The sequence below is a fragment of the Tympanuchus pallidicinctus genome, unplaced genomic scaffold (assembly GCF_026119805.1).
Source record: "Tympanuchus pallidicinctus isolate F22 unplaced genomic scaffold, pur_lepc_1.0 scaffold10, whole genome shotgun sequence".
Taxonomy (NCBI): domain Eukaryota; kingdom Metazoa; phylum Chordata; class Aves; order Galliformes; family Phasianidae; genus Tympanuchus; species Tympanuchus pallidicinctus.
Window position 1 is genome coordinate 10,628,158 of NW_026294619.1, and position 18,722 is coordinate 10,646,879.

Consider the following 18,722-nt stretch of genomic DNA (forward strand, 5'->3'; position numbering starts at 1 on the left):
TGTGTGGCATTTAACTTTTGATCTCTGACTAATGAGCTCTTTGCCTAAGGAATTTCCAGAATCTTAATCAAAATCTTATATGTGGAGGTGCACTAACAATCTCTGAAATGACATTTCAAATGTTTTCCAGAAACACGATGCCCAGTTCACAGTCATTCAGCTAGTAGGCATGCTTCGTGGGATTGCATCTGGCATGAAATATTTGTCAGATATGGGTTACGTCCACCGTGATCTAGCTGCTCGTAACATACTCATCAATAGTAACTTGGTGTGCAAAGTCTCAGATTTTGGTCTTTCCCGCGTATTGGAAGATGATCCAGAAGCTGCTTACACAACAAGGGTGAGTTTTTCCTTTTAAAATTACACTGTTTGTTATGATAAAGTTGGTCTGAAAGCTGAGGAAGTCCCTGAAGCTTATGTTCTTTGCTGCAGAGGCTCTCCAATCTTCCTTAGCCGCAGGTGTTCAAGAAACGATAAGCTCATCACAGCTTTGTTTTTACTTAAGTCTCAGAAAAGACAAAAGGCAAGAAAACATCCTGTTGGTAGATTAATTTCCTTGCAGTATGAAAAATTCATGGCTAGGTTTCTTTTTGCTGTATATATCAAGGAATGAATACCACAACTAGGGCCTAACGTAGTTTGGTACATAGTGATGTAAGACTTGATGCATGAAGGTTTTGTCACACTGGTTATTCAACTCTTACACAGTTTTTTTTTAAAAAAAACAACACTCAGAAATAAAAAAATCTTTTTATCTTTATGTTTTTATACCTTACAGTATGGTGCTCTTTATGTCTTGATTGGAGCTGAGATCGCTGTTGTATAAAGGGCACATCATTCATACTTGCTGCTGTAGCTCTAACTGAGAAAATACTTCAGTAAAATTAAAAAGCAGTCTTCTTTAAAAGATCCTGTGCTTTTTTCTTATATTGTATACACAAGGTGGTAGAGACATAATGATGTCAGTTAGACTTACTTCTAACTGTTTTGTTCCATCTGAGATAGAGAAGGTTTTGTCTGATATAGAGCTGCTCACAGGGTATCGTACTCAAGAAAAATTTATAATGAAGCCTAGCAGCCATTTTCTCTTCACTGTACAAAACAAATTGGAGTAGAATGTATCAGCAGAATTTTGATATGGGTTTTCTAGGGTTTCCTTCATTCTTGATCACTGACAGGAACAAGCAATTATTGTGGTAGTTTAATTGAAAAACAAATAAAGGTATCCTAGCTGTTTTCTTACACATACATTCATATACATATAAATATGTATATATACATATTAGTATGTAAAATTATCAATCATACTTTTACCATTTATCATATATAAGGACATTGTTCTTTACTTGACCCTTTTGTGCTTTCTCTGACTTCTGACAAAGTGTTGCATGCTGGTAGAAGTGTGCAATACATGCTGCTTTAGGAACTGTCTGCAGAGATCTCTCTCATGGTTAATATAAAGAGACACTAATAGGAGAAAGCAATTTTCATGTTTAGTATAGACGCATTCATAGTTAAATATTAATATAATGGAAGAGTTCCTTAAAAGATAATCACCTGTAGTTCAATCATAGAGGCCTGTTGCCTTGTCAAATGACATCCCCCAGTATGTATGCTTTGCAACTGAGGCAGTTAACCTCTGTTCTTTCACCAATGACTAGTGGCAGATATTCAGTCTCCTCTTGAAAGCAGCCACTCACATGCATTGAAGTTTCTTCACTCTTCACACATATCCCTCCATTTTTTTCTTTTCTAAACATTTTTTCCAAACCTAATCGTTCTTGCTGTTCTCCTTCTGGCTATTTAAACATTACACTCAAAGACTTATACAGCAAATTCCCAGCACGCATAAGATATCTCTCTTGTTTCCTACACATACCCTGTCTGTTAATATCTCCATGATGAGGACTCCTCCCATCCCTAGTACAACTTATCCTCAAGACACATGCCTTTGCCAGGCTTCAAAGGTAAGCTCTCATGTTCCAAAATTTACCTGGCATGCAAATGGATAGTTTAATATAATTTAGTAAGGGCATTTGGGGTACTCACATTAAGACCTGAAGACCTTTTTGAGTCCTTGTTAACTTATTCGAAAAATTTGTAAAGGCAGAAGAAAAAAACAAGCACATCCCCAGCATGCTGCATATCATAGAGCTTTATAACTGAGGTGGATTTTGGTGTAGATGGGGAACACATAAATGGCTTATATCCCCAGGTGGGCTAGGACAAACCAGGATGCTCAGCATCAGTGTTTCCAGCCAGCATCGCATCTAAATAGTCTGTGACCAAGTGCAGCATTGAAATTATTTTCTTCTTCTCCTTTTGCCACCTATTTTCTAAATCTAACTTCCTATTTACATTTAGATAATGAAGTGTGATGGAAAGAAACTATTTTGAGAAGTATATTCGTGTTCTGTAAACTCCATCTGGCATTTATGGTGTATTTGCAAACTTCTGCAAGGAGATGCTCAGATAATTAAAACCTTCAAATACAACCTAGGACAATTGAATTTCCTTCAAAAACAGTCACTGAATGTAACTCAGCCACATATTGATTCTGAGAAAAGGACAAGGGCGTTTGCTGTTTGTCTCTCTGCTCGAGTTTCCTTTGAAGTGAATTTTGTACACAGAACCAGATAGTTTGGGCATTTGCATGGTTGGGCCCCAGCTTAAACAACTGAGGACCATGAGTGTGAAAGCATTCCACAGAGTGCATTTCCCCTCAGTGGATATACAGCTTCACTGTATTTAAGACCCGGACTGTTCCTGTCATACCTCCTGGTGCACTCCTGAGCACTTCCCCAAGCTCTCTGTGACACTGTTCTGTGAGCAACTGGCAGAAGGGTGGGTAGTTCACAGTGCAGCTGCCTTGTATCGGCACAAGGTCTGCTCCTAGAGCATTTATGACAAAACCATGACAAAATAGTTTTTAAAATAATGACATCAGAACAAACAATAAAATGCCTTTATGGCTAAAGGATGGCAACTACTTAATAGCATCTTAGAAAAGAGCAAAACAAAAGCAAGTTATAGCCAATTTCCAAATTCTCAAACATTGAGGATGAATCACACTCCTGGTTTTCTGCTTAATATCAGAAGTAGCAAGCAAATGTATAGAGATACATGAGGAAATAAATCTTTTACATGTTTCACAGAATTACATAATCAATGAAGTTAGAAAAGATCTCTAAGATCATCTAGTCCAACCATCCACCTACCATGGATACTGCCCGCTAAACCATGTTCCTTAGTATCACACCTAGATGTCTCGAACACCTCCAGGGACAGTGACTTCATCACTTCCCTGAGCAGCCATTCCAGTGCCTGATCACTCTTTCAGAGAAGAAATGTTTCCTAATAGCCAACTTACACCTCCTCTGGAGCAACTTTATGGCCATTCCCTCTCATCCTATCACAGTTACGTGGGAAAAGAGGCCTACCCCACCTCACCACAGCCTCCTTTCAGGCAGTTGCAGAGAGCAATAAGGTCTCTCCTGAGCCTTCCTTCCTCCGGATTGAACAATCCCAGCTCCCTCAGCTGCACCTCATAAGACTTGTGCTTCACAGCTTCATTGCACTTCTCTTTCACTTCTTCCACTCCTATTTTCCACCTGTAAAATTCAAAGCCTGAGAACAGTTACATTGTTTTAATTCATTATTGCAATTCTGGATTGGCATACACCAAAAAAAAAAACCCAGTCAGCCATTCAAGCTTTCATAATACACTAACTGGATGAATGTTATGTTGTTCTGTTCTCAGAAGCTGTGTGTGATGTTTTTGCCTAAGTGATATAATTTGTCATTTTTCAATACATAATCTATACTATATTTGCACTATTGTACAAGTGCTCTGAAGCACAGGGAAAGATCATCTTGCAAGAGAGTTGGAACTAGATGATCTCTGAGGTCCATTCCAACTTAAGCCATTCTACGATCCTATGATTCCAAGATATGAAATATAGAGAACTGGGATTAATAAGAAAACTTTCCTACCTGACAGGATCATATTTTAGCTTCTGAGTTACCGTCACTGCCTTCATACCACAGAAAGCCCTAAGTAGCCTGAGGTTTTCCTGCTTACAGAAGCAGAAGCCAGCATCTGCAGCAAATCCACTAACTGTGCTGGAGGGGATGTACTGTAATTATCTATGCACTCTACACCTATTTGATTTTAATTGAAAGGCCAAGGCTATATTAAAGTTTTCATTGTCAAATTGAGCTTTTCTATTCTTATTATTTTTAGATGTCCGAATGACAAGTTGGTGGAACAGTATGAACTGAAGTTAAATTTAAACCATCACACATGTAGAAGGACTGTAATTATGTCTCTCAGGTGTATAGTATTTGGGTAATCAGTAGATGAGTATAGACTGTTTAAGTTTGTCCTTGGACATATCAGTGGTGTTCATAGCATTTCAGTGTATCCAGTTCCTATATTTGCATGCATAACTGACTTCTCCTTAAATCTGCATCACTCCAAAAGCACTGTGCTTTGGTGGTAAGTGTCCTGATTATATGTCCCCATATAACTGTGTCAGAGTAGAGTGGACACAGTGAGGCACCACTCCTTGGCATGTTCTCTCTGCTGAGAACAATTCTTTCACTGCACATTGTTGCAACTGCTGCTTGACAGGAAATATCTGTCCTGCGTTTCCTTGGTATACAAAAAGACAGTAATACAGACTTAGTCCTCCAAAGGGTCTGTCAAAAAAAAAAAAGAAAAAAAAAAACAAAACAATGACAAATTATCTTGCCTGATAAGTGTATAGAACAGAACTGGCACTCCATTATCACTTGAGAAGGAGGTAGATTCAAGATAAAATATTCATTATTAAGGGCTGAAGCAGAAAGGCTGTATAATTTTAAGGTGTTAACCAGGCTCATCTCACTCACATGAGACCATCTTGCTATGCCCCACTAAGGTGTCCCTGAATTAATCCAAGTCCTAAGGTAATGAATTAATTCCAGTCTTTTACCTTCAGGTTTTCCTGCAATGTTGTTCTAATTTTCCTGTTAGATCCAATTATTCTTGATTTTGCTCTCCCCACGCTTGTGGCTGAGTGGCCTGTGACAGTCATCCTGTACAAGTGATAAATCACAATGCTGGAAGGAGTACGAAGGCCTGGAAACCAGGCGCCTTGCACCAGGCTCATGAGAAATAAAATGGGGACTTTGTTGGCTTGAGATGAATTAGAATGAACAGCCAGATACTGTAGGAATCACAGTTCCATCTAGAGCGAATAAAACCTTCAGTTGCTGCTGGCTTCCTAATTTCAAACCCTGAGAGAGTCTCTCTGACCTGGGCTGCCAGGGATTTGAATCTGCAATAACAAAGTCTGACCATCTCTAATGCTAAGGCTTTCTTCCTTCTCAAATTAAGGGAGCTTATCTAACCTCACACTAAGCATGTGCTTAAAGGGAGACGATGACAAAAAATATAAGAAATTTCTGTTTATCTTCAGAAAATAATCAGTAAACCTATTACCACTAATTAATTATGTATGCACATGTAAATTCCTTTTTATAAGCCTGTGTCAAACAAATTTGGATGAACGTGTTTTCCTTGGCATATCTGTGATGGTGGAGCTGGGGTTTTTTGTTGTTGTTTGTTTTGTTTTGTTGCTCATTTGTATTCTAAGTTGTATGCTTCCCAACAATCCTAATTCTAAAGGATAGGAGCTAATAATACTAGACCTTCAGATTTTGCTCTGGATAATAAGCAACAGAGATATCATAGAATCCCAAAATAATTTGTTTTGGAAGGAACCTTAAAAAACATCTAGTTCCAAATCCCCTATAATGGACAGAGACACCTTCCAGTAGAGTAGGTAGACCTTTCAAAGCACTTCCAGAGAAGGGACTTCCACAGCTTCTCTAGGCAACCTTTTCCAGTGCCTCACCACTCCATAGTAAAGAATTTTTCCTACTATCTAACCTAACCATACCCTTTTGGCTTAAAAATGTTACTCCTTGTCCTATCACTATGCTTCCTGATAATGATTCCCTCCCCATCTTTCCTGTAGGTCCCCTTTAAGTCTCAGAAAGATGCTTGGAAAAATGTAAAGCCTATTCAGAGTCTTCTCTTCTTTAGGCTAGATAACCCCAACTTTCTCAGTTTTTCTTCATAGGAGAGGTGCTCTAGCCCTCTGATAATCTTCCTGGACCTCCTCTGGACTCTCTCCAACAGATCTATTTTGGGGGCAGCAAGGGTGGATGCGGAAATGCAGGTGAAGTCTCACAAGACTGGAGAAGAGAGGGAAGATCATCTTCTACTTGCAACCTCCACTTCTTTAATGCAGCCTGGGATACAGTCAGCTTTTGGAGCTGCAAGAACACACTGCTCACTCACATAAAGCTTTTCATCCACCCAAGTCCTTCTCGACAGAGCTACTCTCCATCCACTCATCACCTAGCCTGTATTTATATTTGGGATAGCCCTATACCAGGTGCATTATCTTGCTATTGGCCATGTTATGAGGTTTGCATGGGCCCTCCTCTCAAGCCCATCAAGACCCCTCTGGATGGTATCCCTTTCCTCCAGCATGTCAGCCACATCACTCAGCTTAGTACTTGCTGAGGGTGCACTCTATCCCACTGTCCCTGTCATAATACTGGCCTCAATACTGGCTGAAGAACATAACCTGTCATTGGTCTCCATATGGGTATCGAGCCATTGTGCACAATGAGTGCAATTTTTTGAGTGCAACCATCAAGTCAATTCTTTGTCTGCCAACTAGTCCACCCATCAAATCCATGTCTTCATTTTATAGTATAGTATATAAAGTATATGCTATACAACTATATAATGTGGGACAGTATCAATTGCTTTGCATAAGTTCAGGTAGATGACAACAGTACCTCTTCCCTTATCCACCAATACTGTAGCCCCATTGTCAGGTATGACTTGCTCTATGAAACTATTAAGCAATATCAAATAAAGAAGGCTAAGTTGTATGAATGCCTATTGAGCATACAATACATAGCAAAAAAAAATATGAGTAGGATTTCTTAGTACTATTATCACAACAGTTTGGAAGTTAAGAATCATTACATTAATTTTAAATATGGAAAGAAGTAGAGGAGTCTAGTTTTCCTAGCTCCAAGTCTGTGGTTTATGAGAATGTGTTTAGTTTAATTTGTGCAAAGATAATTCATGTAAGATAGCTACAACCCAGACAAAGAAGAAAAACTGAGGAGGTGATGAATGTCTAAAAAATACATGTAATTCTTTAAAATGATGGAGAAAAGTTGAGAAGGGATTTTTTAGTTCAGAGTGATCACCTGCTTTTGGAATTACAGTATAGACTTTTTTAAATCACAGTAAGCCTTAACATTTTCAAAGGTAACAGTGATAGAAAAGCATTCATTTAGGTTGTTATGAATCTTCAGATTTCCTACATATATTGATACTTGAACATCTGTGAAAATGTACATGCTGCATAGTCCTTTGGGAAGAATTGTTTTTATGTTTAAACACTTCTATATATAAAACGTACTTACTAGAACTTGTTTCCTATTCTTGCTCCTGAATTATTCATGAAATAAGTCATCAGTCCTCCTTTAAACAAAGATTGACATTTTTATGACAAATCGTGGAGCGGAATAGCAAAATTGTAGTCTGCTAGTGACAGTTTATTTCTTTTTTAGCTACATTTTAACACTCTCCTTGTTTTACTCTTGTTTATGGAAATGCTGCATGTGTCTGTAGATTTGTAGTGAATTATAGTTAAGACTTAGCAAAGAAAATGTAATTCCTTATAATAGAGTATAGGGTCAGTGTACTTTTCATTAAAACCAATTGATACATAAACATTGATATAATAATCTTTCTTACCCATCATTAAAACTGTCCCAAAATGCTTGGAGACTAATTAGCATCAGTTAGTGTAAATTATTTTCTCCAACTGTATGAATTGTAATAGTTGTATACATTTCTTTTAAATGTTAAAGACCTTCTATCAAACATGATATTTGCCTTCATTGCATAAAGTTCCTATGTTCTAGCTACGAACACATTTTTCCATGTGACATCTGAAAATTATTTCTCTAAGAATCAGCAGGGAGGGTTCACATTTTAACACAAAATTGTAGAAAGTGAGACTGAAACCATCCATGGAAATTCAAATGTTGAGAGAGTAGAATTCTGAGTACCCCAAAGTGACACTTTGATGTTTTGCATAACTAGCCATTATGCCAACGTAAGTAAAAGAGCATCACTGTTCCTTTCCAACCAAGCACCAGTGTTGATGTTTTCCTGTATGACCTACTGCTTGTGCAGCCTTTCTGCTGTGCTCTGAGTCTGCTGAGATTTGCAGATGATTTCTAAGCCAGTGGGATGAGTGGCTTGGGAAACTGTTTCTATTTGTGATGGTGAAGTTTTATTCCTTTAAAATTAGGATCATAGAATCATAGGATGGCTTTGGTTGGAAGGGATCTTAATGATCATCTACTTCCAAGCCTCCTGCTGCGGGCAGGCTTGCCCACTAGATCAGGTTGACTTTCTCCATAGTACTCACATTCCTTATAGGGTAAGATGTGGGAACAGAGGAAAACAAAGTCATCTACTAGTACATAAAGAAAAAAGACTGAAAAAGTTGAATAGAGATCTTTGTCACCTCTGAATCATAAAAGGCAAATGAATTTGTTGTTTAAGTACCATAATATGAGAGAGCTTTACTCATTTCTTAGCTGTGCTTTGGGCTCACTGAGGGATTCGGGACCTTTGTAAAATGCACATAGTGTTGTTTCTCAATAGAGTATGAGGAAAACAAAATCATTTTTACACTCTCAGTGCAGCAGCACTGGGAATTACAAATAACATATAACGAATAGAAAATAGAATGTACTTTTCTTGACTAAAGCACATTTTATTATAGATTTTGAGGTCTGAAACAGAGAGACATCAGGATCTCCAATCTGGCTTCTGTAATGAAGAGTGGTTTGAAATGCCCGTATGTAATTACTGTGTCCTATTTACTGGTCCACCAGTAATGTGGAAATTCAGTCTTTACCTAATTGTAAGGGTTATGTATGAAATTAAGGTTTGCTTTTTGGCTAAGGTAAAGGTAAGGAGTCTTTTGAATAGGTTGAGATCCATACAGATCTCTATGCCATATTAGATCGCATCTCTGACCTTTACCAAGCTTCTAAGAAATATTTGGTGACATTTTATAGTTCTGAATTGCAGACTGAGTAAACTGTTGACCTCTGTTGACTACATTTAAGCTAATTTGTGCAGAAATCGCAGACACTTAGGTGCCCAAATGAGCTGTCTTTAGGTTTCTAATGAACACTTAATGTCCACATTTCTACTGCTAACTAAGCTGGTTAAACTAAAGCTGATGAGTTTATGTCTGCCTTGAGTGCAGGTACACAGATATTATTTTTATGCTTTCATTCTTGCTGGTTATTCAGTGGGAATAATAGCACCCCCTTCCCACACAGGTGATTGTGAAGCTAGGTATATGAGCAGACTGCAGTGTAATGGGGGTTTCAGACGTGTGTTAAATGGTTACAGTCTAGGGTGAAATATTAAGAAAATATCCCTGGAACTGGAAACAGTTTGGAACTGTCTGTTGTAGTCAAATATTGTATTCAGTCCAGACCTACCTTAAATAGGAAATTTTGCACTGCTGTCATGTAGAGTTTCTTTTCTCACATGTGATCCACGAATCAGAGTCTGAAAGTCCTCTGACATAGCTGGCACTATTAGAAACTGACTCTTCTCTCTAATTTTCATATTGCAGAAACTCACCCTGAGGCTTCTTGTGTGCATTTTACTAATCCAACCTATGGCACCAAATGGTGACCGTAATCAGAGAGAGTGGTTCCCAGAATTACGATATTAATTATAACAACAGCTTTCATTCTTTTCATGTTTAAATCATTTAAAGATGGCTTGCTTCTCTTGTGACTGTAAAAGAATGTTTAAAACCACTTCCCCAGATATTTTTGCTCTCCTTTCTGCACAAACAACCCCATCCAAATCTTTATCTGTGTCTGTCTTCTGGCTTGGTGAGGGTAATCTGTGTGTAGAACCTTCTGCAACTGGAGGCTTGGGTTAGTGAAACACAGCAAATGTGGGGCCCCTTCATTTTCTTAACTGTCTTAGAAAACATGGAGTCTTTTCTGCAGGTTTCGTGCTAAAAGGGAGTTCACTTGAAATGTCACATTGGAAGCCAAATCCAGATCGTTTTGCACAGATAAAATGTTAATCTTAGAGATTACTTTAAAGCAATCAATCATAAAAAATAAAATAAAATTCTATTCATTGCGGTAGAGCCATTTTTCTTGTTGTTGTTTACTTCTACTGTTAGGGGGGCAAGATTCCCATCCGATGGACATCACCAGAAGCCATAGCATATCGGAAGTTCACATCAGCCAGTGATGCGTGGAGTTATGGGATTGTGCTCTGGGAGGTGATGTCTTATGGAGAGAGGCCGTACTGGGAGATGTCCAACCAGGATGTAAGTATGCTGTTATCTGAGTTCTGTTCTCAAACAGAGGATCAGAATGTGAAAGTAAGTGAAGCATAATGAAACCAGGTGGCTCTGAGTTTTTGACGTTGTCATTGAAGAAGATGTAGAAGTGAAAATTTCTCCATCTCTCAGGAATAAGTTCTGATGAGCTTAACAAAAGGCTTATATATTTTTAGTTGGGTATTTTGGACTTCTGAAGGAGCATACTAGAGAATCTTATCACTCTGTTGATTTTCTTTAGGATGATTCAAACAGTTTCACTACAGTGATATCATTGTCTTTTATATTCCTTGACTTATTAATTAGAAAAGTCTCCTGAATTTCTGTTGATGCTCTTTGGTTCCACTTCTATAATACCGCATAGAAGCTTTCAGTAAATGTCAAATATGCAGAACAAGTTGCTCTTGAAGCTTGTGAAAAATAGAAATACAGTATTTCTACTAAAAGTGTAGTGAAACCAAAATATTTCTGGAAGTAATTAAAGGATAAAGTAGAGTAGTAGAGTGATTTTATTAGAAGACTTCAAATGCAGGCTTCTTTGCAGCACCAGTAAACTATCCAAGTCTGTAATCCAAATGATTAATGTATCTCTCCCAGTATTTCTTAAGAAGAGGAATAGTATTTCCCAAGCAAGATTGTTGATATATTTTGTGTGTGTGTGTGTGATTCTTTATTGTTGTTGCCATAAGAATCCTAGTTTTATTCCATGGGAGATATGAACCAAATCTTCTGATATACAATCATTAATGCACATAGATTTTCCCAAAGGATTATATTTTTAGTGCTAGACTCAAGAATGTCAGTAACATAGCTGGAGACATACTTTGCTAATGCTACTTCATACTAAATAAGAAAAAAAAAGAAAAACCAGAACAAAAGTTTTCCTTTCAAATTAGTACCTGTGGAATACAAGTCTGAAGCAAGCTATGTATATCTTTTAATTAGTCATGAAGACTTCAATTGTTGATGAAGTTTAATTAATTGTGTTACATAGGCTGATATACTAGTGGGATGCCTTTCTGTAATAACTGTTCACAGTAAAATGAGAAACAGAAATATTAACCTATATCTTTATATTGGCTGCTTTAATTATGGACTTTTTTATTATCCCTGCTCTAACTCAGATTTTTCATGTTTTTTTACTAACTGATTCAGTAAAAAGAAAGAAAAAAAAACAACTGAGAGGATAACAAAATATTCCTTTATTGTTTTCTGCTTACGTGTTGGTTTTTTGACTTATATATAGTAGGACTGATCAATAGGCATCATACATTGTGAAAAGTTTATATTAGAAAGTGTTAATATTGGGCTAAATTTTATTCTGTCATGTGGTGGTTTTGATTTCATTGGCCTTGAATCTAAATAACTTATAAAAGAGCTTGAATTTAAATAACTGATAAAAGATTCATAGAAGAAGCATTGAGTTACCTTGTGGAAAGTTTTTAAAGTATTTTCTGGCTCTATGAGATCAGTTACAGACTCATTTCTCAACATGACCTTCTACCTACCAGTGCAGTCTCCTGTGACAAGGTTGGTTGGTCTTCTGCCATATGCAGCATCCACTGGAGAGTATGGGACACACCTGTTTGTAAGGATGGTCAGACAAGTGACATTCAAGACCTTTTGCATTTTAGCATATTTAAGTAGGCAGCTTGCTAAATATATAGCTTTTATTTATGGTTCTAGTTCAATCAAATGTGAGTTGTGGAGATCCTTTTTAGACTCTCACCTTCCTCAAAGTCATATACTGTATCTTAACTCTCCCACAGCCCTTTCTGCATGCCTAATTTACTGCCTGGTTTACTTTGCAGATAAACCAAGAGCATTGCACTGCAAGACAATTAGTGAATAAACACAATTGTTTAAACATTGAATGTCCATGTTAATGTGGTTCACATAAGTGATAAAAACAAATTGATGCAAGTGCCTTCAAGTTCTCAAAAACTTTTATCCTTGTGCAGGTAATTAAGGCTGTTGATGAAGGGTATCGCTTGCCACCTCCTATGGACTGCCCAGCTGCCTTGTATCAGCTGATGCTGGACTGCTGGCAGAAAGACAGAAACAACAGACCCAAGTTTGAGCAGATTGTCAGCATCCTGGATAAGCTGATCCGTAATCCCAGCAGTCTGAAAATAATCACCAATGCAGCAGCAAGGTGACATATTAGATCCTACATTGCATGTGACTAAATGTCTTTGATTTCTTTTTCGTCCATAATTAGAATTTGTTTCATTTCTTTACCTACATCTTCATTTTCTAACCACAAATATTTGCAGTCTTAAAGAGGACAGAGAGCTTTCTGTCTGTTCATTTAGGAGAACTATTTAACATTATCATTGCTGCAATTTTTGTTAACGATGCACTATTATTCAAATTTTGCAAAGCTAGTATAGTATGGTTATGAAACCTACAGTAGGACTGAGCAGAGATTTGTGAGAGAGACAGAGATGAAAGATTTGGTCATTGTGTAATATTACTTTTTTTCTCATTAAACTTTGGATGTTGCTTTAAATGGTTAGTATTTCATAGGTCACAGCTAGCCATGTTGCTAAGTATCTTTCAGAATTGGACTCAAGCACATAGCATACACTCTTACAGTGTACTCTGTGCTGGCAAGTTACTTTAATCATATCAATAACCTTTTTGCTTTCAGCAGGACTCACAGTCTTAAAGATGCACTTACATTTGCTGTTTGATATATGCCTTACCTAGGAATTATTTCCAACCCATGCAGTGTTACCTAACTGCATTAAAAACATTCATTTATAATACAGGTTATTCAACACATTCTGGAACATCTCTATGATGAAATAAGAATTATTGAGAGAAAGTGAAGAGTGTGTTGACACCTAAGATGGATGTGGTGAAATAAAATCTTTGGTTTAGTAGACTTTAAGTGAATTGGTTTATATAATGCGCAGAACATCATACTTTTGCTTTAGTGATCTGAAGAAATGTGAAATTATTTTTAGCACAAATGCTTATGAAGAATTCTCCATCCACAAAGCAGACTTTCAGGGGGTAATCCATGCTGATTCTTCACACCCAGGTCTCCAAGAGCTGTTTCAGGGCAGGAGTACACATTCTGCCATGAGGTGAGCTTTGCAAATGAAGATGGCAAGTCACTCCTCCCAGACCTTTGCTTCTGGCACAGCCCTCTTCTCCCTGCTGCAGTCTAGCAGGAAAGCACAGAAAGAAACAGATAAGGCAGTGCAGCAAGGAGGGCTGCACTAGTGCTGTGGGCCACTAGGCAAGCTGCATGGACCTCACTTTCTTTTTTGTGTATGTGGTGTTGCTCATGTTGCTCATGTGGCTGTCCTGGCCACTGTCTGCTGCCACTCCCAAGGCATCAGCAAGAAAGCAGAGGTGGGAGGAAGAAGAAAGACTTGCTAGCGTGCTTTGCTGTTAGAAATACTTGAGAGAAGTCTTCTTGCACAGTAACTACATTTCATGATTTAATTGGTGAGCATCTAACGTACATTAAATCAGCACGCCTACCAGAGTGGCTATTTCTACTACCTGCTGGGTGACTGGTTAGGGAAAAAAAAAAAAAAAAAGCAAGCTTTTTAAAGCATTATCTTCTCCATGAAGCAGATTTATTCTAATCATCCTGCAACCTCATTTGGTAAATGGTTGATGCAAGCATCTGTTTTATACAAATACACTAAAGTGGTCTGCTAGGTTAGAAGAGACCACTTTAGTGTATCTGTATAAAATAGACTCCAAATAGGGAATCATAACTATCATATTTTGGTTTGGGGTTTTGATTGTAGAAAGTGATACCTGTTCCCTGTTTATTGTCCTCCCACTGAGGCAGATGAACCACAGCAGAGTGGAAAACAGTGTTAGCTGTCATTTCCAGCTTCCACTTCAGAGCAAGTAGAAGCTGATATCCTCTACTGAAGCCCACATTCAGAGTACTGCAGTGGAGCACTGCATTCTTGCTTTTCCAAGCAGCTGAGCCCCTCTCCTCCTCTGCAGCACCTCACTGGCTGGTGACAGACGCTGTAGTGGGACTCTGCTTCAGGCCCTGGGCCAGCCCAAGCTCCTAGCCTCTGGGAAGCTGCATGGTGCCATTCAGGGTATTTGTGACCCATAATCTTTCCATCTAAGTCTGCAGCCTATGATCTGTGCCAATCTCATGTCACTGCCAGCAACTGGGCAGGAACAGGCCTGGCTGTAGGGGACACACAGGGTGAACTAGTTCCCAGGGGATTACATCAGTGCTAATGGCTGCTCTCAATAGTTATTTGAGTCTGTAGTACTCCTACTGCACCTCTCTCCACACCCACAGTAAGCAATTAATCTAAATTATGGAGGTCCCTCTTCTACCCATGTCTATGCTGCTACTGGTAGAATGGTAGAGCTTTATGCGTAACATATGTTCTTAAGTGTTCAAAATGTATTTGGTCAGGAAAATTGTTTAACCTGATGATGTCTGCTGCAGATGCAAAGCAAGTCTCTTCTTGCATATTTTCAAGTTGGTGCTTAAAGCAGTTACAGTGATGTTGTATCCTATTTGAAAACACATTTCTGGAGGTGCACAGGATATCCCTGCCCTCTAGTATGCTGCTTTTAACTGACTGCACCTGAAGGATGTGCTCAGCTCTGTGTCTGATTCCGTATCCCCAGCACATTTTATAGTAATATCTCATAGGAATACAGGAGAGGAGTCAAAACCTTCACTTCTGTATTCCCTTTCAGTTTTCTATCCCTTCTGGCCACTCCATGACATCTAATAATTTCTTGGTACCTTGGGGGAAGTTTTTATCCTTATTGATCGTCTCTTTGCAGACCTCGCTACGTGCTTGTGAACCTCGCTTCAACAAAAGCTTTTTGTAGTCTCACTGTAGCAACTGTTTCATGATACCTTTCCTCACGTCATGTTTTATCTCTAATTCACTCGAGAATTCCTTTCCTATTCCTTGGAAAATACAGACTATAGCTGATTGCTTTCTTGTCCTTTTAATTAGGTGGCCACCTTGAGTTCTTTTAAACAAGGCCTGCACTGGACACATCGGTGTTTTGTGTCCCTCAGCCTGCCTTGAATTATCCAGCTCTGTAAAGAGCCATAGAAGCAGAATGTGGTGCACACAGAGTTGCACAAGTCATGCAGTTTCCTAAGGCATAACCGCATGATATTTGTATTTGATTTATGTCTTGCTGTTCTTTCTTGTTTTCTAAGCATTATGTTCATTTTTATAAGAGTCTTTAGGTTGTTTGGATACCTTTAGGATGGAAGTGAGTTCATAGTTCCTCCAATTTTGATCAGTTTTATTATTTTTTTTCTTGAGCTTATTATCTTTTCAGTCCACTGTGTATTACTTCACATTTGTGAACATTTCATGTAGATACAAAGCAGATGGAAAGTTTTCCAACTTGAATAAAGAGACAGAGTCACTTCACTCACCTGCTAACCAGTTATAAAGCTATCATCTATAAGGGATCGCATTTTTATTTATTTGTGTAGAAAAAAACATAACCCAAGAGTCACACAACTGAAAATATTTTGTATATGCTGCTTTTTGGTGTCTTTATCTGTTTCAATTTTTTTCACTTATTTTGTCTGGTTTGTTTCAGAAAGAACACTTCTCCTATATTTACATATTTACAATGGCTGAAGGGTTGCAGTGTAACTGTATGTGAACCTCACCACAACCATTTGAAAAAGATATTTAAAACATTATGTTTAATTAGAAATATATTTAAAGAATTTCTGTGCCCAAAATGAATAATGTTGTTGAAAGACTGTGTGACATTTAGGCATAAGTGTTGTGATACAGGGTTAAGACAGCCCATGTACTGTGGCAGTCTTCCTCTAGCTGCAACAGTGAACGTGGTGCTGAGTACCCTCACATCTGTGATGCAGGTACAGCTGAAGTCACTTAGTCTTTAGGAGCCAGATAAAACAGGAATAACCAAGTTAGTCCATGGCCCTGCCAAGAAATCATTTGGGAAAAAAAAATTGAAAATGATTTTCAGAAATTCTGAATTTCTATCAGATCTGTGCTTTCTTTTAAAACTGGGAAGGAATCCATGCAAACATATAATTAATTTGCTTCTGTATATTTAGGACAGGAGGAAATAAATAATTTTACAAACACTGGGAGGAAAAGCCCTGAGAAATCAGGATATTTACTAAGCACTCTGTAGACATTTTATGTGTGTTTTAGTGTTATAATAGCTGTATTTAAGAGCAAGAATGGCAAGGGTTTGCATCATATTAAGTGCAGAAAATGGAGAATTGATGGTTTTCTAAAAAGTATAATTATTTTGTGAGATGCTGCTGACAGTTTAGCAGCTGATATTTTTTTGTTGTTGTTTTCATGAGATTTTCACTAAAAACATGTGACTTATTTAGCTTTGTGCATTTGGAGGAGTTCATATCTAGCTCAAACATTTACTACAGAAAGTAATTATCATTTCTTACTACTTAGAATCTGGTGAATTTTGTCCACTGAAATGCCAGCAGTATGATTTGAAATATATTCATGAAACTGTTTTCCAATTTGGAAATGCTGCTATCAGATGGCTTGCAGAAGCAATTAGTCCTCACTTTATTCTGAAAAATATCAAAACATCATCTATTTCAGGTCCTATTCCTATCTATCAGAAAATTTAAAGTACCTTCTGCACCAGAGGATTAATCAGCAAATTTGCCCCAGATCTTTGAAGAAAAAGGTGTTACTTAAATGAAAAGGACAAAGATAGTTCAGCAGAGCCATCGAGCTTCAGTAAAGCTATCTAATTTCATCAGCAGAGACAGGATGTAAATCTGACTCGAACTTTGCAGACTCCTCTCTGCCTCCCAAGCACTGCTTGTGGCATCAGCCAACCTCACTAACTTCCTGTCAGTCTCTGGGTTTCAGAGACTTTCGAAGGATTCAAAGTCTCAATCTTTGTTCTTGCGCGTGGAGTCTTCTGAAGCAAAGTTTTATTTTGTAAATCCAAATGCATTAATCCATTAGTATGCTCCAGATACCATATTAAATGTTACTTATTACAATATGTGCAGAAGTCTGCCTTTAATTTGCAGCTTATTAAAGAATATCAAAATAGACATATAATGTGGAAAGCTGAGTCTAAAATACGGATAAGAAAGCAGACTTTTAAAGAAATCACACCACTCTCAAAATAAAAAAGATGTTTAAATTATATTTATTATAATTTCAAACTGAAGACCATTATCTGTGTTACTGTGCAACTTTTTCATAGGTAGAACTTGAAATTTCCACAATACAGAACTCAATCCAGAGGTACTTCATAAAGGTTGGTTATTCTTGCTTTAAAATAATAATACACAACTAGAAATTATTCTTTGTATTTGAAAGCTTTTAAAATATAATTGGAGGCTCTGGAAATGTGTACATTATAACACATGTAGAGCCTTGGCCGTAGAACTGCGTTGCCTTGATTGAGAACAAGAAGAAACTAGCCATTGCTCAGGGGCACAGAAGCATACTACTACATATTCTATACTATTATACAGACTTCACATCCTACTTTAATTTCCAGGTTTCGATTCTGTGATGAGGGGAAGTTTTCATCTATACACAAAGTTTATATTTTTCAGTATTCCATAAATGCTCTGTAACTGCTTAGAAAAAGAATAATAATAATAAGCAACCAACAATAAATGCACTATTTCTGTTTGCACTTCAGCCTAGTAGGCAGGTTTGCTTTCATGTATGGTACACATTAGGAGTTCTGTATTTAAAATATGAGTTCTGCTATTACTGTTGTATCTCAGGCTAAAAAGAAAAATACAAGAAAGCTTGCCATTTTCAGAAAAAGCATAGTTGAAATTCTTTCAATATAGTCCAGGAAATGTAAGGGGTCAGGGACAGCTGGTCATCCTGATGAAAACCCAAAATTGTTGGAAAATGTGCACGAATGATTCCTCATCTATACTTTCGTGTGTTAACAAGTTGTTTACGGCCTTACCCTGATTTTCTTGAATTTGAGGTCTTGCTTGAGTTATTAACTGGAGTAATTTCCTTGGGCAGTTTTTGGCCTACTTGTTATTTGTGAGTAGTTGATTGCAAGATCGTCTTTGGTGGCCCTCGTTGTTGGTGTTCTTGCTGAGACAAAGTATAATGTTTGCTCTCAGTCAACCAGAGCCATCATTTGCTGTTAAAAATTTCAAGTTTATTTTTCACAAAGCTCAGTTCCACTTGAAATCTGATGATTCTGTAGAGAGTCTCTACTAGCTTGACAGGTTCTTTGCAAAAATTGAACTCCGTT

At 37.7% G+C, this 18,722-nt stretch overlaps 1 protein-coding gene across 3 annotated transcripts in view; it reads left to right on the forward strand.

The window, feature by feature from the left end:
• EPHA3 (EPH receptor A3) overlaps positions 1 to 18,722 on the forward strand; it is a 220,211-nt gene that overhangs the window by 189,041 nt on the left and 12,448 nt on the right. For all 3 annotated transcript variants that reach the window (XM_052704221.1, XM_052704229.1, XM_052704239.1), the window contains 3 exons: positions 131 to 340; positions 10,317 to 10,466; positions 12,440 to 12,633. In XM_052704221.1, coding sequence (XP_052560181.1) covers positions 131 to 340; positions 10,317 to 10,466; positions 12,440 to 12,633 — 554 coding nt within the window. The remainder of the gene's footprint in view (positions 1 to 130; positions 341 to 10,316; positions 10,467 to 12,439; positions 12,634 to 18,722) is intronic.